This window comes from Mycteria americana, chromosome 17 (assembly GCF_035582795.1).
Source record: "Mycteria americana isolate JAX WOST 10 ecotype Jacksonville Zoo and Gardens chromosome 17, USCA_MyAme_1.0, whole genome shotgun sequence".
NCBI classification, from domain to species: Eukaryota; Metazoa; Chordata; class Aves; order Ciconiiformes; family Ciconiidae; genus Mycteria; species Mycteria americana.
This window is the reverse complement of record NC_134381.1, coordinates 13721242-13743619: the sequence shown is the minus strand read 5'-3', so window position 1 is coordinate 13743619 and position 22378 is coordinate 13721242. Positions and strand designations below refer to the sequence as shown.

The following is a 22378-nucleotide window of genomic DNA, read 5'->3' as shown; positions in this document are numbered from 1 at the left end:
ATTAATGCTACAAGCAAATGCTGCACGTGTGCACAAGTATCAAGCACTGAAGTGTTTCACAAACACCTTGGTTAGTGAGAACCACTCTAAAAAAAGAAAAAGGGCAGTTAGTTAATTCCTACATCAGACTCCGTAACACTTGTACTTATGCAGACTTTTCTAATGACAAGCTTCAGCTCTTACAAAGTACTACTTAGTAATTATAGGAAAACAGGGTGCTTACCCTTGGTACAATTGAATTTATGACAACAGCTTCTGGAGTGAGGGGTACTTACCCTATGAATGTGTACTGAGGAGGGGCTTGTTTAGATCTGCCCAGGATTCGGATATCACAGATCGCTGCCTCTGTAGAATCTCGAGGGATGAATTTAATGCACAGCCTCTTCTTTCTGAAAGCTATTTCTTCTGCAAAAACAATCCAGGACACAGGGTGGATTTTATGCAAGATTAGGGTATAAATGTTATTTATTGTCTCTCCAGATATTAGGCAGATAATTATGGCAGGAACTGGAGCCAAAGAACAGATATATGTCAGCAAACCAGACAGTGCAGTGCCATTCAGTGACTGGAGAAATCTTCTATCAGGAGCTCTCTGTACACTGTGTGAGATTTGTTATTAGGCACTGCGATAAACCAATACTCCCCTACTACCCTCTGCAGAGAAGATAAGACATCATGTACGCCACAGAGTACTGCACCACAGAACAGAAATGGCAGGTGATTTTTCCACTTCCACATACTTCTCACATTCGCTTTCTCTTTCCAAGTTAATGCTTGCCTTACCGGCCTAGATAAGTCGTATCTAAATATTCCTCCCACAAGCATCGCCTCTAGGAACACACCTGGAAGCTGCTGACACAACCGGTCAGTTTATTCTGCCAAGTGCTTCCGAACAGCCAGCCAAACTGAGGAGGAACAGGCAGAAAAACAGACTGCCATGCAGAGTGGCTAACAGTAAAAGCTGTCTGCCCAAATCTCACGCATCCTAAGTGTTAATGACCTCCCCTGACTCAGTCAGCAGGCACTGAAATGATACTCCCACCGTGTTCACCCTGGTATCTTTGCAGAGATAAACCAGATTTACAAAGCAGTAATTGCTAGGACCTCCTATGGGGCAACTGTGCTGCACTGACCTGTGTTCAGAGGGCGGACGAATCTGCTGCAATGGCCCCTGCCTGCTATGCATCGCAGAGCAATTTCACTTGCTTCCACGTTATCCATCAAGAAAAACTCAAGCTCATCAGAGTTAAGGCTTATCTGTATAACGAATTTATGTATGTGCACGCTGTCTGTCTGCATGCAGATACAATCCACATCCAGCTATGGGTCACTCGCGTGACAACAGGTGGTATGGCACACAGATACAGATTTGCGGTGCTTGGAAACCATTGCTCTATCTCAGCCTAAAGAGTCTGCGAGAGTCTCAATGTGAGCAAGGTGAGGTTTCTATTTGTGAATGCAGGCACTTGAAAGACATGACAGAAGTCTATTGATAAACTGAAAATCTAAAGTGCAGACACTGAATGAAAATCTGGAAACAACCAACAACTACAAACAAGTGCCTGCAAAATAAAAACCCTTCAGTTTAATATGAATAAATATCCTCCAGCTTAAAAATATGCTCTCACTTCAACAGATGGCAAGCAGCCCTGTCTCTATAGGCTCCTCCTGTTTCGTAATCCGCACCTTGGAAAAAGCAATCCATCCCGGCCTCTGAAATTTGCTGTCGCACCAACACCAATAAATGTACAGACAGTGCGAGGTGTGTCACAATACAGCATCTGTGCACGCAGCTTTGCGGTTACAGTGCTGCTTTTTAGAGATGTTAAACACCTGTATTCCTGAAGTCTAGTCTTCTGCTTTGGAAAACTAGGGCTCTTATTTGAATTGCCTAAAACTGATTTTAGGAGCCCAGGGTTTAAGGCTTCCACATCTGAAAATTTTCTCAGAACCTAATAAGGAGTACTGTATTTAATATATTTACCACAAGTCAACTGTCACTTAGAGAAGAGCACAGAAACATGTATAACCATGAATTGAACTCTGAACAAAATCAGTGCCTCTCATTTGACTTTCATACTAAGTACAAAGCTGACTATTTGCTTTTGTCTTTGGACTCTTTCACACTTGGCTAGAGTCTGCAGTCTGTAGCAAACCTGGTTTAGGAGCTGGATTCATTAATTACACGTGCTTAACCAGAGTTAATTTTAAGTAAACATATTATAAACAGTCAATCGAAATGTGTTCATTCATGCTAATGGAGGCAGGGATATGCACCACTTCATTAATACAGACAGTGCCTCTGCTTTAAAGATTGTATGGGTCGCAATCCAATGCATTTTAAATTAATTACAAAGTCCCCTTCCACCTATCCACCAGGACTTTCACAAAAATTACAGCAGCACACAGTAAGTACCCAGCACTCCCAAGGGCTAGCAGGATAAGCCGACGACTCTCCCCCACGCCACACGTGCCCAGGAATTCTCCAGGGAAAGGGGGTGACCCAGGGGAATGGGAAATGGGCTGCAGAGCCTTTCACTTCTAGGTCACAGGTTCAAATCAGAACCAGGCTGGTAGTGACTGAAAAACCATCCTCATCTGCTGCAGACCCAGATGAATTATTCCCTGCAAAGCAGGCTCATATAACTCCTTTCTACTCATAACCAGGCTGGATTTCATTACTGACGAGCACTGGTACAAGCCCTGCTCTGGAGCAGTAGCTGTACACTCAGCACCAGCGCATGGTGTCCTGCAGCCCTTCCACACTCAGCTCCCATGGGGCTCGTCCCCAGCCTCCTCCGTGCTGCAAGCCCAAAGCACTTGATGCCTGCTGCAGAGCGGAGTGCTGCAACCAGACGTGGCTCCAGCTGCCGCTGCCATCAGTCTCAGGGGATCCGAATACACTGTTTGGGAACTGCTGGCTTAAATGTTGCAGTAAAGCCATTTCTGCCTTGCAGAAATGAGGATGGTATTCTCCCTGGACATTCCACTTGTGCCTTCTCTCAACAAGCGCAAACATACCCCACCATCTTCAGCACTACCTGCCAGGACACAAGCCTTTATTTGTTCACGGAGGGAGGTGTAAAGCCGGTGCGCATGAACCTAGCACCATGAGCACACACCCTTCCTTTCGGTATCCATTTGTGAACAACCCTCAGCACAGCAGCTCTGCTCCTGCGGGGCCTAGTCCACCCTTGCAAAATGAAAGAATAAACTGTTCCTTCTGGCCCCAGAGCGGTGCTGCTCCAGCAGGCGAGCTGGTGACAGTCAGGCAGCAGTATTACAAAGCCTGAAGAGCACAGGAGAACCAAAGGCTGTTTCATTGCAGCCCAGAGCTGCCCCCAAACATGCACACGTAACCCCAGAGAGCAGCAGTGCTGAGAGTGCCCCTCTCCCAGGGACAGAGCCCTCCGCCGCCCGACCACGCAGGCACCAGTGGAGCAGCTGCTCCCAAGGCACGGGACTGAAGGACAGACGCCAACTTACGTGTATCGATGGTCTCCTGGATGGGGATGAAGCCCACGGGTAAAGTGTCCTTGATATCAATGAGCTTCATATCAACCAAGACGTTGCCTAAATGACTCTTTGGAGAGAGAAAAGAAACAGTTGACTATGACATCATCACCAAATTCAAACCCAGCTCTTCTCACCTGCTGACCCCAAGACACCTTGTCGTTGTATCTGACCACCAACTTTAAAAATGGTAAGGAGGTACCAAGCCAACACTGGCAACTGTCCCCTCTGCAGGAACTACATGATGATTGACTAGGTGTCGTGGTTTAGCTTCAGTTGGCAACTAAGCACCACGCAGCCACTCGCTCACACCCCCCCGCGTGGGATGGGGGAGAGAATCTGAAGAGCAAGAGTAAGAAAACTCTTGGGTTGAGATAAGAACAGTTTAATAATTGGGGGTGGGGGTGTGTGGGGGGGGAATGTAATGAAAAGGAAAACAACAAGAGAGGGAGAGGAACAAAACCCCAGGGCGGGGTGGAGTGGGGTGGGGTAGAACAAAACAACAAGCGCTACAACCCCTCACCACCCGCCGACCGATGCCCAGCCAGTCCCCCAGCAGCGATCGCTGCCCCCCGGCCAACTCCCCCCAGTTTCTATACTGAGCATGATGCCATATGGTATGGAGTAGCCCTTGGGCCAGTGTGGGTCAGCTGTCCTGGCCGTGCCCCCTCCCAGCTTCCTGTGCACCTGGCAGAGCATGGGGAGCTGAAAAGCCCTTGACCAGTGTAAGCATTACTCAGCAACAACTAGAACATCAGTGTGTTATCACATTATTCTCATCCTAAATCCAAAACACAGCACTGTAACAGCTACTAGGAAGAAAATTAACTCTATCCCAGCCGAAACCAGGACACTAGGAGATACCGGACAACTTTCAGCATTTGCAGATTCTTACACCTCATCCACTGCCATACTTCTGGATCCTTGGAAGCACAACCAAATTCTTCCCTTTGGAAACACGGCAGTTCAAAGTATTACCTCCACCAACTCATCCACTAAGCAGGTCACCTTAGTTCTCACACACTCTACAATAGCAACATGACATTTCCGTGACAGTACAGCAGAAAGCATTACAGGAAGATGGTTCATGCAGACACAGCCAAAGTTATTACATGCATTAGCTAATTAGTACTGAATAGACATGGTTCTAGCTCCAAACGCAGGCGCACTCCAGAAGAGCAGGCCATTTGGAACGAAGAACTTCATTTGGAGTCCATATGAATTCTGAACTGATGCCTCGTCCTATTAATCAAGGCTTGAAGAGCTCAAAACACAATTCAGAATGACAGCCTCCACAATTGTTTAGAGACCAGATTTTCTTTGCAGTTCTCGTTAAAGCCAGCATTGCTGCCAATAATCTGGATTCACGTATGGAAGAAAAACCCACTTTAGTTACTGCACAGCCTTCATAAACAGAAATGCAATACAGAACAATTAAAATTTCATCCTAAGCCATCAAACCACGTCAGTGTGTTTTACTGTTACTGGTTGCTAAGTACCTCCTTTAGTTTTTATCTGGCAGAGTATTTCAGGCAAACCTCTACTCTCTGATTATTACACTGAACTCTTTTAAAACATATTTAGATTTGCAGCCTCTGAAATAAGGGGAGATCAGGTCTGAGTTTATTTTTTGGAGGTTCTGCATTTCATGGTCAAATCCTCACCAGGAGGGCCACCACACCTGCAGCCCTGTCCCGCCACACACAAGCGTGGCACATGTCCTTTGCTCAGGCAAAGCGGCCGAGGCCAGGCTGCCCCCACGTGCCTCCATCCCCACTTTGGCCAGGGCATCTCAGAGCGAGCAATGCTGGATGCTGCGAAGCCTGAATGTATCAGTTAACATGGTCCTGGCACAGCAAATGGTAGATGAAGTGGTCGCTGCCGATTCATCTTTCATGTTTTATTTATCCAAACTGTCTGGCTGTGTTACATCAGCGTGCAATTTTCAGCTGAACCAACAATCATTCCTCCATCAACAGCAGGCAGGTAGGAGAGATGCCTCTGATAAGTTCGTCAGCTGCTGAAACACTGGGAGTCAGCACTGATGCTCTGCCATATACCCAGGAGAAAAGGGCACAACGCCTCCCCGTTTGTGAGAGGCACCATCCAGAGCCTCCTCACCATGGCACTCAAATACCAGCAATGTCCTCATAATCTGTCAAATACTGCAAGCTATTGAGAATGATGATTCTGATAAAGAGACACTACAGACTGTCTCCGTTATAAACCAGGTATCTGAGGTGCATTAACTCTGCTAACTACAACATGTTCTTCAGGACAAATAGTTCCCAGTGTTTCGTTAAAAACAACAAAACCCTGAGCGGTAAAGCTTCCAACCCAAAGCGCAGCAACGCATCAATGTCCAGCCGAGAGGAGCCTCTCCCTGATGAGAGCTCTAGGTCACTGCTACCGGGGAGGACCGAGGCCTTTTAGCCCTCGGAGGTCCCCAGTCGGGCAGCACATCGTGCCCCTGTGTGGCCGGAGAGAACTGAGAGGGGAGGGAAAGCTCTTGCTGGGCTAACCAGGGACAAGGGTGCTGCTCCCTGCACAAGGGGAGAAGGCTGCTGCCCCACCAGTCCGCTCCCCTCCTCCTCCCAGCCTGTCAGCCCACTTCCAGGCTTCCTGCAGCCAGAGGACCAGGCGTGCTGATCAGCATTGTGTGCTTCCCAGGGGCTGGCAGACTGGCGCCAGCATCTATCAGTCTGGTCTCTGCCTCACGAAAAGGCCCCCTCGCACACGCGAAGCCCGTGGCCTCAAGCAGCACGAGCACACGTTCTGTCTGTTCTCACGGGCAGAGGGGTGTTCTCGGGAGGGAGCCTGCTCAGCCGGCTGGAAGAGGCTGCCTGGCCTTGGGAAATCCACCCTCTGAGAAGAGAGGGTGCTCCCGCCCTCCATCAGTGAACCGCAGGAGCACCGGCTCCACGCCAGCGCCCAAACACCAGCAGCACCGCCTGCAGGCTGCTGCCCAGGAGCTCTGCCAGAAGCGCCCACAGGTCTAACGTGCCACTGGTGCAGGGCTCGAGACAACCCGCGCACGGGACGCAGCGACTTGTGCCACACCTCGCACACCAGGCTGCTGTGCAGCTGGGACCGGCAGTCCTCCCTCCACTCTCCCTTTAATTCACTCCTCATCAATATGAGGAACACATTCCCAAACCGTGCCGAGCAGAGGATTCATGCCAAAAGCCCAACAGGCACTGACTGAGGGTATTTACACTGTCTCTGGTAGCCAGCAGTTGCTACTATCCTGTAATTATTTCTGACAACCTTGCATTTAAGGCAGCCACAGATAAACTTAATACTCAAATCACCACAAATCTTTCTGTTTAATACCCTCCCTCCCTATTCTGGGGCTATTATTCCTGCTACTGCAGGTACCCCAGGATGAAAAGCACAATTATTGTCCATCCACCCCAGGAAGTGATATTTCCCATAGCTCTGGAGCTTTATTTTAATCTAGAGGCAGGCAGGAAAGCGGATGGAATAAAGGTCAAATGCTGGAAATTGGCAGCCCCCGACTTTCCTGTCAGGACCCATGATCAGCCTCTGAAGTCGCAGGGGCTTTTCTGTTCCCATCGTTGGTGAAAGCATAAGTACAAAATGGTATCTCCATACCCTGACATACCCTGAGTCACTGTGAATATCCAAAACATGACGAAAAGCAGGATTACCCACTAGATGGAGTGCATTCATTGTAGAATTAAATAGTTCCTCCAGAAAAGAGGAAGTTTTCACATTAGCCTCAACCAAAAACACAGTAGAAGGCATCAGGCTCTCACTGCACATGGTCTCCTCTCCTCCACGGAAGATGTGGGCAGACAACTGCCACTAATCAGAAATTAACTTATGCTTAATAGCCACCTTAGAAGATTACAAGAATATGGTAGCATATGCACAACGTGGGCAAATTTTCAAGAATCAGCACCAAAACCCAACAAAGACAGACAAGCTAATCCTGCAAGAAAATATCTGATGCCCCTGGATTCAGAAACTAACATTTCCTTCATCACCACCACCTGCAGCATTTGCTTCTCTAGGTAATTAGTTAGAAATTCATCAGGATCATGAGCATGCAGTGCCCATTGCTATAGCAGGAAATGCTAGCATGAGGGGGGTGCTGAAATGCAAGCATTCCCTTTTCTGCTGCTTTTATTACAGATTTTGCCAGAGATTTCTTTCCATGAAGAACACAGACAAAATGCAAATATCTAGCCATTGCAGTTTGCCTTCTGACTCACCTAAACTCAGTGAAATGCCTGCTTGAATTATAATTGGCTCCATAAAATGAATCATCTTATGGGTAAGAGCACACCAGGCACAGATGCAAATCATGCAGACACTCAGCAAACGGACTTACATTTTCTTTTGAAAACGATCTCGTGAAGCACAGGTATCGTGTGACCTTGGATTTAAATAAGCCATCTTTCCAGAGGTCAGCATCCAAGCCATCTGCTGTTTGTGCAACCTGGAAAGAAGAGACAGAGAGAGAGAGGAGACATGTGAGCCAAGATAAAGTTAATATATGTGCAGTACTTCTTCCTCAGACCTCTTCTAATTAACGGTAGCCCGAACTCTCACAGCATCTCATTAGTTTCTTCATGAGGTGCAGTGCAAAAGAACTTCCAAGAGGAGGTATAAAAAGAAGTTCTAAAAATGCTGTCTCTTGGGAGTCTGTTGATTAAAGATGCCCTGACAAAGGCTATTCTAATGAGGAAACAGCAACTTCGGTTACAGTCTCCAAACAATAATTTGGAAAAGTCAGCATATCGAGGCTCTCATTACCACCCTACACGTAAGGGTGCACTGGGGCAAGCTGTGAGGAGGGGTCCCTGTAGACAAAGCACAGAAACTGCCCAATCTCAGTATTATTTTCACAGAAAAGCTATCGAGGAATTCTGGCTCCCAGGCCAAAAAGCTGCTTCCAGCAGCTGGGGAAAGCCCTGGGCACTCACAGACTTCAGCAGCAGTGCCACATGCGAGGACGCAGCCTGCAAACATCCCTCTCCAATGCAACCCTGCATCCAGTCGAATCAGTGGCACACACCGCACGGAGGGCAAAGGAAAACAGACCCCGGGCCCTCCACCGAAGAGACAGAGGCACATGCGGGAAGAGAAAGGCAGGAGAAGATCTCATGTTCCAGCCAATTTAAGGAGTGGGCACAAGGCAGCACAACGCCCAGGGAAAGGGCTCTGCTCTATTAGCAGCTGGGCACTCGCCCTGCACAGTGCAGGCTGGTAAGAGCCCCTGCCCCAAAAGGTTTGTTGTCGAATCAGAGAGGAAACAAGAAGCCAAACACAAGGAGAAGAGCAGCAGAAATAAGATCACCCACCAGACTAACGCCTGACTGATGGCTCCCAACAGGAGACTCTGGCGTGGTCTGAAGCTACGCAGAAGCACAGCTGAACTTCTGCCTAATGCCTCTCAGATGGGGGCAAACCGCTCCACTGCAGCTCTTCCAAGTCTGCTCTTATTGAATTGAGTAAGACCTTGGCCCCAGAGCAGCCTGATAACAAAGAGCTGACAGTTGTTGTTACTGTTTGCACCCATGTTTTGTCGAGCAGAGACTCTGCACAGGGTGCAGGAAGCAAGAGATGTGTGCTGACAAGACCCTCAATTATCTGAAGTGCGGGAGAGAAAAGTGTGTTTATTGTCTGATCAGCAAAGGGAGCAAAGCGCGTTGGCTGCTCTTCGCATTTCGGCAACTGCTGTTCACAAGCCCCTCTCAGCTCAAGCCTTTGTATGACACACACAGCTTTTGCGGTCAGGCTTCTGCAAAGAAACATGCATCATTTTTAAATAGTAAAATTTTAAAACAGGATTTTGGTGGGATTTTTTGTTTCTTTATTATTCCTTGAATTCAACTCTTTCCTAAAGTGCTAGTTTAGGACTATATAAAATCCATGTGCATCTCTTTCCCCTATGGGTAAGTCAGTCCTGGTGAAAAGATACTCAGAAGACAGAGTGCTTAGAAAAACTGTTGGCACATAGGGACACTTAGCTTGAACTCCAGCCCTTATTAGAAACAGTTTGAGGGACTACAACCAGATTTAATCACTTTGTTAATTAATATGGTTCAAGTTCAATGTTTCAGTTTTTCTTGCGTTAGCCAGTTTTGTTTTCTTTGTTCCCACATTAAAGATGCTCAAAACTCAACAGGCAGCAACAGACCCAGTCTGCAACTGTAAAACTGATGCTATACAAATTGCTGTCAAACACACCTTTTATCTAACCTCTGTAAGCTTTAGGAACTTTACATTACTGACAACAATACCAAATAATTTTTTGAGGTGAAAGTGTATCACTTCAGTTGATATCATCTCCTCCACAACTCACTGCCCAGGGCACAGCTGGATCACAGCTGGCCAAGACGTGTGAAGGGCCCCCGCGCTGGCGGGCTGGCACTGCCGCCTCTCCGGAGGAAGGGAGGCCCAGCACTCTTACACTCTGACGTAACAATGAAAAAACCCCCAAAACTCCAACCCACACCACCTGCCCTTTTAGGAACAACCCTGCCATTCTAACCCATCAAATATCTAGTAGAAAGACCCAAGTTGGTTCTGCAGGGAGCCTCACAGCGAGGCACCCAACCCATCTCCAGGGAGGCACAGCAGTCCAGGCTGGCCCCGCACTCCCCTTCCCACTCCTGCCCCTGCCCGACGGCCGGCCTGGGCAGCGCGGGAGCCAGGCACTGCCAGCAGCTGATGGCAGGACCCGGGTCCTTGGCTCCCAGGAGCTGGTAGTACCAGGCCTGGCCCACGGCACTGCCCCTTGGGGACAGCGTCCCTGCTGAGCAGCCATTTGGGCCCCTCCGATGCTTCCCCACCCAGCTGAGCCACTGGTCGCTGCCTGGCTGCCTGCCCCGGCAGCACCAGGCAGGCCACAACGTGCCACCAGCAGAGCCTCGCAGGAGGATGCGAGCAGCGGAGCAAAAAGCAGCTGGGGGTAAGGGCTCGCCAGCCCCGGGGCCCCACGGGAACACCAGCAAAACCATTGCTTCTGTCGAAATGCAACAGTCGCAAGCGACATCCCCAGCAATTAACCCTGAGCACTCTGCCTCCACATCATCCTGCTGAAGACTTTTTCCAAGCCTGGAGAATGTAAGCATGCATTAACTTGTCAGAAAACTCATGGCGAAAGAAAACAGAGCAATATAAACAGGAAACTTCTTACATCATCTGCTGGGCTCCTGCAGGCAAGGAGGATCCCCACCACCTCTCAAAGCAGAGCTGTGCCTGAGCAGCACTGCTTCACGATGGCAGCGTGCCCTCGGTGGGGCAACGTGGGAAGGGAGCCGACCTGGAGAGGCCGGGGCAGACATGTCCAGCAGGACGGGCACCGTGCAGCCCTAGCTCACCAAGTCCTCTGCTTGGCTAAGAGGTGAGGAACGTGTGGTATGGAGGATACGGCACCCAGCGCTGGGCACCCAGCACCTCAGGCACAAGGAATGGTCCTTCTCCTCACGGAGCTGGGGGGAAGACACTCCTCAAGCATGTGCTACAGACAGACGGACTTGATGGAGTGACACCCAGTAAGGAAGGTGTCCCCCAGCCCACTCCTCCAAGTGCGGGGTGATATACCTGCTGCCCAGCAGTCAGTATGGGGTTACTGCTACCACAGGACAGGTCTTTGGCAAATGGGCCCACTGAACTGCCTGCCCCACGGGGTGGATCTGCCCCACCAGTGGTGTGCAGGGCCAGCCCTGCTCCAGCACGGCCCTGGGCAAGCAGCATGCTGGGGCTCTCGCCCCAGAGGAAACCCCACCATGGAGCTGGCATTCAGCCCGCAGCAAGGAATGGGAACCACACCTCTCTCCTACCCCAGGCTTCCTGTCTCCCACCTCTCCTCCCTTTCCTCCCCACCCATACACTCAGTCTTGCCAGTTTGGGCAGATTTTCAGGAATCTAAGTTCAGACTCACTCTGTACATTTTGGCAAACTCAAGCCTTTGGTGCCTCAGCTGTTAAAAGACCTGGCTAGTCATTACAAGCGTCAGTAGCTGTTTTCTAAGCAGACACAAAGGCAATGGAGATTTCTGACTAATTAAAAAACTATTGAGGGAAAAAGATCTCTGACCCATTCGCCAAGATTCCCCTGGGCCTGGTACCCTGGGCTCTGCCACACCGCCACCCCCAGCCGGGCAGTATGCTGAATGCCAGGGCTCCATGCGAACCTGGGAAACGGACCAGGACATCCCCTGGGCATTTAACTTACACCTGGGGTGAAAGCACCCATGCCTTTGCTTGTTTGTTTTAAAGAGGAGCAAAGGGAAAAAGAAGGAAAAGAACATGGCAACGGTTGTTTATTGAAGAAACGACATGAATGAAAGGGAAACTAGGTAAAGCCTATAAATAACACAGCTGTCTCAGAAAGAGAACTGGGTGCTTCACCATCACAAAACTCAAAACCACCCGTGAAACTACATGATGTCAAATTCACCACTAGTAAGAGGAAATACTTTCCCATGCAACTCTGAATCCACCTGTGGAACTGAATGCTGCAGGATGCTGTAGCAAAAGGCAAAGCAATCAGATCCCTAAGGGGATTACAACAACATCCCAAGAGAAACTGGTGTTAACGCTTCCCAAAAGATGAGAGTGGTTCTCCTTTTCAGGGTGCAGTTTGAACCCCTAACTATTAGGGCTTTAGGGAGCACACTCCTAGGATGGAGCTGCCTCCATCAAGGCTTTACACCCTGAAGCAACAATCAGCTCTCAGTGTCTCCGTAGGGAAATTGCCTATCTGGAGAAACACAGAGCCTGAGACTGCCCAAGTCCGCACATTGCCCACGTCTCAGAACATGACTTTCTCTGCTGCGCTGAGAAGTGCACTTCGGCATACTCGGCTTCATGCCTTCAGGTAGGACAGACTGGGTTCCAGAGAGGTCACAGGGAAGTGGCAACCCTGCATACCACACCCGGCTCCAGAGCCCCAACTTGCGCAGAGGAGCCACCTTCCCAGGCATCCAGGCAAGAAAAGCACAGCCCTGTGTGCTACCATCCCATGTGTTTGGGCACCGGGACATCCTGTCCCATCAGGGTGGCACCCAGAGCAGCCCCATCACAGCAGGTGCTGTACGGTGGAAAGGACATCAACTGCGGCTCACAGCATCCGGGCGCAGAGCTGACTGCTGATCTGCCATACGCGAGGCTGAAGGAGTAAGCGTGTGGAAGCCGTGCTTAGGGTAAGACAACTGCAGACAGCAGGCACTTCCCCACGGCCTGCAGCAGGGACTGCTGGCCCCGGGGTCGGAGAAGAGCTCCTTGTAAACAGAGAGGAAGGCAGAAGAACCAGAGGAAAGGCAGCCTCCTCTCTCTGCCCCCTAGGAGAGAGCGACCCACATTCACAGACATTATTACACCACCACCATAATTGGATTAAACCACAGGAAGACTCTTTTATCTTGTTTAGTTTAAACTGTGTTAGCGCTGAAGCTCCCTATTAAACCACATACAGGCTATCTGGGGTGAGCATTCTCTCTGCCCAGTCATTTAGGCAGAATGCAATTCTGTTATCACAACTCTCACATTGTCCCGTGCTCCTTTATCAGGGCAAGCAGCTAATTACACAGCCTGGCTCACACAGGTAATCAGCACTCAGAAAAATGCAGTAAATGCAAAAACCCTCCAGGTCTTTGAGGAGTCTTTTCACAATTCCCTCCCTCATGTCCTTACTTCAGCCTGATCCATTTTCTTCCTTCTCACACTGAGCAGGGTATGCAATGATCCAGAGCACAAAAGGTATGAGCAAAGCCTCAAGTCAACTGGTTTCCACCCCCAACCACACAAGCTGTGTGACTCTGGAAACCCAAGGTGTGACATCGCACAGTTGGAGCAGGATACATAGAAAGGTGAGCAGATGGAGTACGGGCCAAAGCTTTCCATACAGAGCCCTGCAAGGTCAGTATTTTATTATATTTCACTGTTCAGGACACTACCATACAGGGAGAAAAATCATGCTGTTGGTTACACAGCAACTAATCCAAGGAACAAGCAGCTGTTAAACAGTGACCTCCCTTTATCCATTCACACATTCACCTCTGCTGTGTCCAGCTGCCTTTTCCTGCTGCCCAGCCTCCTGCCAAAGCTTAGTTTAGAGGTTTGCATTCTGTCCATCAAAATCATCCTTGCAGTTTCAGTCGGACGCAAAACTCCTTGCTTCCCATTCTGGAGCTTATCATCATCATTGTGCAGTGCCGATATGTGGGATTAAACAGCTGATGCAGGATCCATTTATTCAGAGATATAATTTGTGCAATACTTAGGACTCCTTCAGGATGAATGTTACTAGGATTATTAAATTTGCATGCCACAGTGGCCAGCTGTTTCTGAAAACCCCTCCTCCAGGTAATTATACTCCTCTGAAGTGGCACAGATGAAGTAGCAGGATTGCACCCACAAACCTCCACTGCGGAAAAGCACTAAGTGCTGTGGGCTGAGAGGTGGGCAGCTGGCTATCAAATTACTTCTTAAAGCACATGTCTGAAGGCAAGCCCTCTCTGGAAGAGATGCTGTTCCCAGCAAAGTAAAGCCTCATTAGTGCAGAACCAAAGCATTAGCAATGGCAGCTGAAATAGCTCTACTTACTACATCGTAACCTGTCGGTGCGCGGTTCCGGGATGCAACCACACCAACACCCGTGATGGGATCCATCGGCAAGTCGGGCAAGGCATCTGAGAGGTCTCGCACTTCAGGCATTATGGACTGATCCTGAAAGAAAGGAGCAGAATTAAAGGGCTGCTCGGCAGCACACCCCAGCAGAAGACAGCACCGAGAGCCTGCATGCATGCCACAGCGCCTGTGCTGACACACCACAGACTGCCAAGTTAAACACAGGATTAGGCCAGACACACCTTCTGCACTTTCATTTGCTTTTGATAAGAGGGTACATTTGTGCAATGCCCAATAGGTTTAGAATTTGAGCCAACAGCCTCTTCTGAAATTAATTTTGTTGTATCCTGGATACTTAGCATGGGCTGGTCTCCATCTAGCAATGATGGGAAAACCCAAACTCAATCCCTTCCCTCCCAAACAGAGAGCAAATTTCATGCCTGAGTCAGGCTGGTTGAAGCAGCTCTGCCATTTTAAGCAGCAAGAAATCTGCTCCCAAAGGCTTCATTGGGAGGTTCCCCATCCACTATGGGTGTTAGACACGCTGGGGGTTCCCCCGCAAGCCTTCAGTCCCACACACCCTCCTGAACGAGACCATTTTCATGTAGCAGCACAGATGTCTCTGGCACTGTATGCAAAACCGTGCTTGCTGCAGAGAGCCTCAACACCAGGGGAACACAGATGAAGCAGCACAGGATGGTCTGATGCAAAGCAGACAGAGGCCTCAAAGAGGCCTGAGCATCTTCCAGGAGAAGGGAGACATCACCGAGTACTTCAGGGGAGGGAGATACGCAAAGGGGGACAGAAGCAGGTAAGACCAACCAATTTCAGAGCGATGCTGTTGCAGGAAGCAGGAGGAGAGGACAAGAGAGCTGCTGAAACAACTCGCTGAGGAGGAGGATAGGGAAAGGTGCCACTGCCTCAGCATGTGGTCTCCTGCAGAGGCAGCCAGTTAGGGCAAGTCTTCTCCGGCTTTCAGGCAGGAATGCCCCAGGAAACCGCCCCCCACGCACCCCGAGATAAAAGGGCAGTGCTTTGTGTAAACAAGCGTCACTGCTGTGCAGCCAGACAAGCCGTGAACCAGAGCTACCTAATTGAATTCCCTCCTCAGAGCAATTAAACCCCAGCATTTCTAGGCCATGTAGACGGCTGGTTACTTACTGCTTCTAGAAAAGGCAGAGGTGAGTGCTGGTGCCAGTGGGACCTGGGTTTACACTTCACAATGCCCAGTCTGAACAAACATCGTGCTGCAGGCAGTAAAAAAGAGCAGGTCTGGGCCCTATGTAAATAATAATAATGTCACACGAACAGCCAGACTACCTGAGGAGTCCAAAACAATGGAGGTAGTGACAGTAATGGCAAAAACACTACTGCCGATGAACCAAACCCAGGAGAGAGCTCTGCTTAGGCACCTAGACAAGCACCCAGCACGCACAGAGCAAAGCAGACCCACTTTGCTCCCTACATGGTTTAAGCCTCCAAAGCACAACTAGAAGCACACCCCGAGCTTAGGGGCTCACCCCCCTCCCAAGGGGCTCCCTGTCCTCAGGGCGGGCAAGGAGCGGAGGACCCTGCTGCAGGAACGCTGGGGGCACCTGGCACAGCCCAGGCAAACCCCGCACTACTGCCTGTGCTGCTCCACCGGCTCATCCAGATGCCTCACAAATGCTCCAGAACCGGTTGCCCAAAATGTGTGGTACCGAGCAAACATAACGTGAATTTAACAAAGAACTTACAATCTGTTCTTCATACAAATGCACGTTGTCTGAAACTTTTCCAAGTCACTCTCAATAACGTGATGACTTGTTATTACACATCGGGAGGAGCTGGGAGATAATGAATGCTGATACAAGCTTCTCTTAGGCCATTTTGGACTGAAATCCAGGTAAGTGACGGTATTCCCCAGCACACTAAGAACACGACACGACAGGTTCCAGCACAGCTGCAGCTGCACCGCAGGGAAGCAGATCCGCTCCTCCAGTGCCTCCAGCCTCCACCAAACCCCCCCTGACAAAGCACCGGCTCACTCCACAGCGGCGGACAGAGCAGGGGCGGCTGGGATGGCACTGACACCTCACCTCGGGGGGGAAACAGGGGGGCTGTGTCCCCTCTCAGGCCCTGGGAGAGCCCAGGCAGGCAGGGAGCCCCTGGCACTCCCTTCTCTATCACAGCGGTGATGGCAGGGACAGGGCTAACACAGGCCAGGGACCTGCTGCCGAATGCTGCCCAGGCCCCTGCTCACCACGCTGGGGCCTGCTGCGGGGAGGCCCAGCTGCCCCGGCAGGAACCCGAGTGGCAGCAGGGCTGGCCTGGGGGAGGCTGAGGAGGGGGCCCTGGGGGTCCCCGGCACCACTGCAGGAGGGGGGGTGGGTGCCTCCACCTGCAGCGCAGTGCTGCTGGGCAGACCCCTCCGCCTGACGGCACCCCGTCCTCAGCAGGAGGAAGAAGGGCACCTTTGTCGGAGCCGTTTGCGGTCCCGCTCGGCGTGGCAGGGGGAGGGGAAACGGCATCAATCCTCACTTTGTGCCGGCTCACACAAAGCCCCTCTATGGTGGCGGCAGCGGCTAAGTACAGAGAACGGGGCTTTCCGCCTCAAGAGGGTGGGAGGCGGAAGCCGCGGGGTGAGACGCGATGAGGCACCGGCGCAGGGCCCGGCGCAGCACCCCACTACAGCGAGGGCCGAGCCAAGCTCCCCAGGCCCGCCACCGCTGCGCAGCGCCCGGCGAGCCTGGCACCCTCCTCTGCCCGGTGCTCAGACCGCGGCCTGTGCCCGCAGCCGGGGGGGACGGGCGGGCCGAGCATCTGCCCAGAAAGCCAACCTGCGGGTCTCCGGGCAGCACGGCCCCTGCTCCACAGCAGGAGGGCCAGGGCAGCAGCACTCGAAGGCGGCTGGGCCCGTGCCTGGCCACTGCAGCACGGCAAGGCTCTGCTGCGCCAGGCCAGCTTCCCGCTGCGCGGGTGGCACCGAGGATGCATCTGGAACAGATACGGAGCAGCAGCAATTGGTTTGCACACTCAGATAAATGTTTTTGTGAACTCTGCACAGGTCAGAGGGGAGTCTCTGGCTGGGCAATCATACAGACAATTAGTTACATTACACTTCTCCCCTGGGCGTCTGCAAAGTTTGGTTTCTTTTCTATCACGCCTTTGAACTTAAAAATAAAAAATAAACAGTGAAAGAACAGATTAAATTAAGGAGCAGCATTCTATACATACTCCCATTAGACAGCTTGTTATTTTAATGAAGTTCTCTGTAAACAACGCAAGTTTGACCTGTACGCCCACCTAACATCATGGTGGCCGAGAACTCAAACCAGCTGACCAGGAGATGGCCTTTCACCGTCCTGCGCTAAGCTCCATTTGCCGAGCTCTGCCGAAGGGCCTCCGCCACTCCACCCGCTGCAGGGTTATTCTGGGAACAGCCCAAAACAATTAGAAGAACATTTTTCCCATTAGTTGGGAGCATGCTCCCTGGAGGTCGTTCTCAACTGCAGGGCCACATCCAGCCCCCAGCACGCACAGGCAGCGAAGGGAAGCCGGATGCGAGCCCTGGGGCAGGAAGAAGTTTCAAAACACCGTGGGGCCAGCGGGGAAAGGATGTGCCTCCACCAGAGAAAGTCACCGCGCATCCTGCCGGCACCGGACCCAAGCAGCACACGGCAGAGGAGCAGGACGGCCACAGGACAAGACGCAGAGAACAGGCTCCTGGCACGCAGCCGCCACGCTGCTGGCTTTATCCCGAATGATTCCCGCCCCCTCGAACCGGCCGTGCCGCAGGGCAGAAGGCACAGTGGTCCCGGGGATCTCAATGCCCAGCTGCAGGAGAGGCCTTCAGGGCCTCTGCCAGCCTCTGCCACAGCCTTCTTCCCTCTGCCCCTCAGCCAGGGCCCGGCTTTATCTTCTTTGCCTCCTCCTGCCCAGGGTTTGGGGACCACTTGCTCTGTGTGGCACCAGCCCAGGCCCAGCACAGCACAGCTGAACCCAGACTGGCCCCAAGAGGCACCTCTGCAGGTGCGGGGCACAGGCCGCATCCTGCTCCCTCAGCAGTGCAGCGAGGCCCCCTGCTTCAGCCCAGCAGAGACGGCCCTGTGGGCCGCAGCGCACGGACTGGCAGCAGAGACCGGTGCTGGGTGCCCTGCAGCAGGCAGGCTCCAGGCAGAGCCACCGACCAGGCTTCCAGAAGTCTTTGCACCAGGGAGTTTGAGGCCAGGGGACTGACGGCCTTTTACACAAACCGGAGCAAGCAGCGCTCTGTCCTGGCCTCCACCCCCGACTCCAGAGGCTGCCAGCCTGCAGGGCAAGCCACCAGGTACGGGCAGGGGAGAAGGGCAGAGGAAGTGTGGGCAGAAGGCAGTGACATTTAGTCAGAAAGCCACACACGTACAGTCCAGCCAGGGCCTCGGTTTGATCTGTCACCACACGACGCTCCCCAGTGCTCCGCTCTGGGTCCTCCTGCTGCGAAGTACCTACTTCCAACAGGCACAGCGGGTCTGCTCCCTGGGAGATGGGTACCACGGGGCCCATGTTGCCCTGGCAGCACAAAGCCCTCTGCCGCCTGGCAGCGCAGCCCCAGGTGGCTGCCTCAGCACCCCGAGCCTCACACCCTGCGGAGACGGCAAGGCCGAGGGCAGCTCGTCGCCCCAGAGGGGGCTGTCTTGCAGCCCATGCCCGCAGTCACACACACCTTCCCTTCTCCCAGCACCCCCAAGGTTGCCTGTTTACATCCTTTTCACTCACTCTCGCCCATTTTCTTGCTAGCTCATCTCCGCTTTTATCAGTTCATCCTAGGCGCGCTTTTCTGCTGGCTTCACTGTCCGTTTCAAGTATTCCACTGAGGTGACTGACCACACACACTGCTGGGCTTCAGCTGGGATACGTATATAGCAAAGGAGTATGTTTTCAGAAATGAATGTATTATTGTGAGTTTGTAGGGCATTTTTCCCCCCTCGGTGTTACTTTTCAACAAGCTAGGCAAGTTCAAGAGCTGGTGGGTACGTGATCAGATCAGGCCTGATGACGTATTTGCTACAGAAGCATCATGCTGCCAAAGCAGGTCAAGTTCTGAAGTTAAGTAGCAAGGGACTTGGAGAGAGAATGGTCGTCTTGTTTCTTCCTTCAACTACAAGCCCTGCACTTTGACACTGACTTGCTCTTCCCACAGCCAGAAAAGTATGAGCTAAGGCAAAACTGGAAAAAAATTATCAACTACCTCACTGAGTTCCTGCACCCTGCGGGAAATAATCCCATCAAACCAAAGCAGACACGCTGCTAAAGCCCTCGCTCGCATGCTCGGGTTAGCGCTCCATCATTTTGAAAAGGCAGTAGGTACTGCTGGCACAATGCAGGTTGCTTAGAAGTTACACTGACATACTCCTCCACACGCCGGTCCTCCCACCGCGTCCGGGAACAGGACACAGCCCCAGCCAATTTTCTATTTCTGTTCATGGAATAGGACATAGTTTCAATCAGAAAAACAGGAGACCGTGGCAGGACACGGGGTCAGGGCCCTGGAGGCCTCCATCACAAGCAGGCAGAATTTCAGTTTCGTGTTTCTCCCCAAACGAAGGTATGTCTGGAATCACCCCTGCACCCAGGCTCGCATCTTCAAGACAGCTGCCCCGTATCAGCTGCAAAATCTCTACATTTTGTGACCGAACTGGATAGAAACAGGAACTTAAGTCGCGGAATGAGCAAAACTGAGATCCTGTGTTGCTTCACAGCACTTCTAACTATGGATGCTCATTCGAGAAGAGTGTCCTATTTCAAACCAAAATAGGTTTCCATACACGGATGACCTTGCATCAGGGCAGCAAAATTTAAATGACATTCAGTTCAGTTATTTCTATCTTGGCACGTGTGTGAACAAGTCCCCGGGGACTAGAGGAACCCTTGAGCCTGGGATTCATGTTGTCAGAGCAGCATGCACTACAAGACTGAAGTGTTGCGTGTTTTATTTCACACCTCCGGAAGCTCAAACTAAGCCTTCATCCCAGTATGCTGAGAAAATCTAGCGGGTAAGGCTATCTCAGCTAAAAATTATAGGAACAACACTGCCAACCTGCCACGTGACGCACAGGCTCCACTAAGGTATACGTTAGCATGTTCTCACTCAGTTAAAATAAAACACAAGATGGAGAAACCTAAGTTTTAGTTTCACCAGCTGAACACCTGCTGAAGCCCAGCCTGCCTCCTTTCAGCTGAAGGCCTCTGCTGGCCTTACCATGACCAAGCTGGGAATGCCCCAGCTCAGAGAAAGCGCAGAAAATACTGAAGCTTGGTAGATCTTTGAGAATCTCTCCAGAAACCACAGTGAAAGCTCACAAGCCTTGGTAATGCAAGAGGTGAGTACATAAAACACATAAAGCACAGTATCGCTGCTCTGGCCAGTACTGCAAAGACAGAGCCCACGTTATCACCTCCAGATACACAGAAACCTGAGAGCAGGCGAGAAAAAGGGGCAGGCAAGTAAGCCCACGCTGTAAACACTTGCAGCAACAGACCATGCGAAACACAAATTTTGTGTTACTTTCTCGAACCAGTCACTAATAAAATTTGCAGTAAACTCTTGAGCAGGCCAAGGTCACCAGGGCTTTGCCCGACCGCCGATCACCGAAACTGTTCTGCAACCGGCCACCAGCCCCAGCAGAGCCCTGGTCCTACTTGGAGGAGAACAGGGAGCTCAGGACCAGCCCAGAGCCCGGCCACTCGCACACCGGGCCGGCAGCGCTGCGAAGGCGCGGTCTCCCCGCGACGCACGGCACCGGCAGGCCCCCGCCCGAGCCCGGGGTGCTCCCGCCGGCCCCTCCACCGCAGGCAGCCGGCCGCTCCGGGGGGCCCGGGAGGGCTCTGCCCCGGCCGGCAGACCGGGCCCGGGGGCCGCCCCGAGTGCCGGGGGGGGTCCCGGCCTGCCCGCCTCGCCCGCAGCCGCCGCGCCCCGGCCGTGTGCGCGCCCCCGCCGCCGGGCCCCCGCGGGGCCCGGGAGGAGCGGCCGGGCCGGGCCCCGCTCTCGGACGCGCCGCCCCCGCCGGAGCCCCCAGCGCCCGCCGGGCCCGGCCCCCCGCCCGGGAGCGCGGCGGCCGCGACGGGCCGCGGGGCCGCGGCGGGTCCGGGGACACTTAACTGTTGCCCGTGCGGCGGGCGGCGGGTCGCGGCTCCCCCGTCGCAGGCAGAAGCAGCTCCTCATCGCCCGGCGGGGCCGGCGCGGCGCGGCCCGGCGGGAGGAGCGGCGGCGGCGGGGGAGCGGCCTTGCGGGCCCGGGCGGAGCGGAGCGGGGCGGGGAGCGGCGGGCAGGCCGCGGCCCGGCCCCGCGCGGAGCCTCACCCGGCGGAGCGCGCCGTGTCGGGCCCCGGGGAGCGGCGGGGCCGGGGCCGCAGCAGCACAGCACGGCGCAGCTCGGGCTTCCCCCGCCGCCGCCGCGCAGGCCCCCGCCCCCGCCGCTCCGCGCCCACCCGCAGCCGCACCGCGGCGCGCAGGGCCCAGAGCCCGCCCCGGCCCGGCCCCAGCACCGGCGGCACCGCGACCCCGGCCGCTCCGACCCCCTGCAGCCGCCCCGGCCCGCGGGGCACTCACCGTGGCGGCCGCGCAGCGCTGCCTCCCGCCGCCGCCCGGGCCCGGCCCGAGGCGAAACCGGCCCCGCAGGCCGGGACGGCACTCGGCCGCCCTGCCCCTGCCCCACCCACGGCGGGCGCGCCCCGGGGCTCCGCGGGGCAGGGGGGAGCGGGGCTCGGCGGCCCGCCGGCATCCCCGGGCAGGGGGGCTCTGCCCCACCACCACGTCCCGCCTCGGGTTCTAGCACAGCCAGGAGTCGGGGCTCGGAGGGCAGCTCCTGCAAGCCCCGTGCCCCAAAAAATTAAACCTCCTAGAGAAAACGATTCATCTGCTGACCTCCACTTGGGTGGAAACTTCTCCACAGCTTCTCCTGGGCGGTGGTCTGCCCCAGCCGTGAGCTATGGTACTTGCGCCTTTGGAAGACGGGCGGTGCCAGGTAGAAAAAGAGCTGAATAATCGTTATTTGGTCCATGTAACCTCAATCTTCCTTCTGAAACAAACTACATCTAGGAGGTAGGCAGCAGCTGCAGTGGCCTGATGAAGGGCAGATTGTGTCAAACCAAGCTAGGGTTCTTCTTGAGAAAACCTGTGGTTAGGGGATAAGCAGCTTTGGGAGCTACCTTGACTTTGGCAAGATATTTGGTGTTTTCTTTCACCATGGCCTGAAAAACAAACTAAGCAGATGTGGTCCAGAGAGGTCAGGGTTTGCC

At 53.1% G+C, this 22378-nt stretch overlaps 1 protein-coding gene across 9 annotated transcripts in view; it reads right to left on the bottom strand.

Moving 5' to 3' along the window:
- The window catches only part of MVB12B (multivesicular body subunit 12B), a 75383-nt gene extending 53557 nt beyond the window's left edge, over window positions 1-21826 (bottom strand). For 3 of the 9 annotated variants that reach the window (XM_075519858.1, XM_075519859.1, XM_075519860.1), the window contains exons 1-5: window positions 21241-21511; window positions 14097-14219; window positions 7871-7978; window positions 3487-3583; window positions 276-405 (exon numbers count right to left, since the gene is read on the bottom strand). In XM_075519858.1, coding sequence (XP_075375973.1) covers window positions 276-405; window positions 3487-3583; window positions 7871-7978; window positions 14097-14219; window positions 21241-21303 — 521 coding nt within the window. In that variant the 5' untranslated portion in view covers window positions 21304-21511. Of the gene's footprint in view, window positions 1-275; window positions 406-3486; window positions 3584-7870; window positions 7979-14096; window positions 14220-15281; window positions 15400-21240; window positions 21515-21689 lie in introns of those variants that run through there. The other 6 variants (XM_075519853.1, XM_075519854.1, XM_075519861.1 and 3 more) reach the window with 5 other exon arrangements.
- Between the last annotated feature and the right edge of the window lie 552 nt (window positions 21827-22378).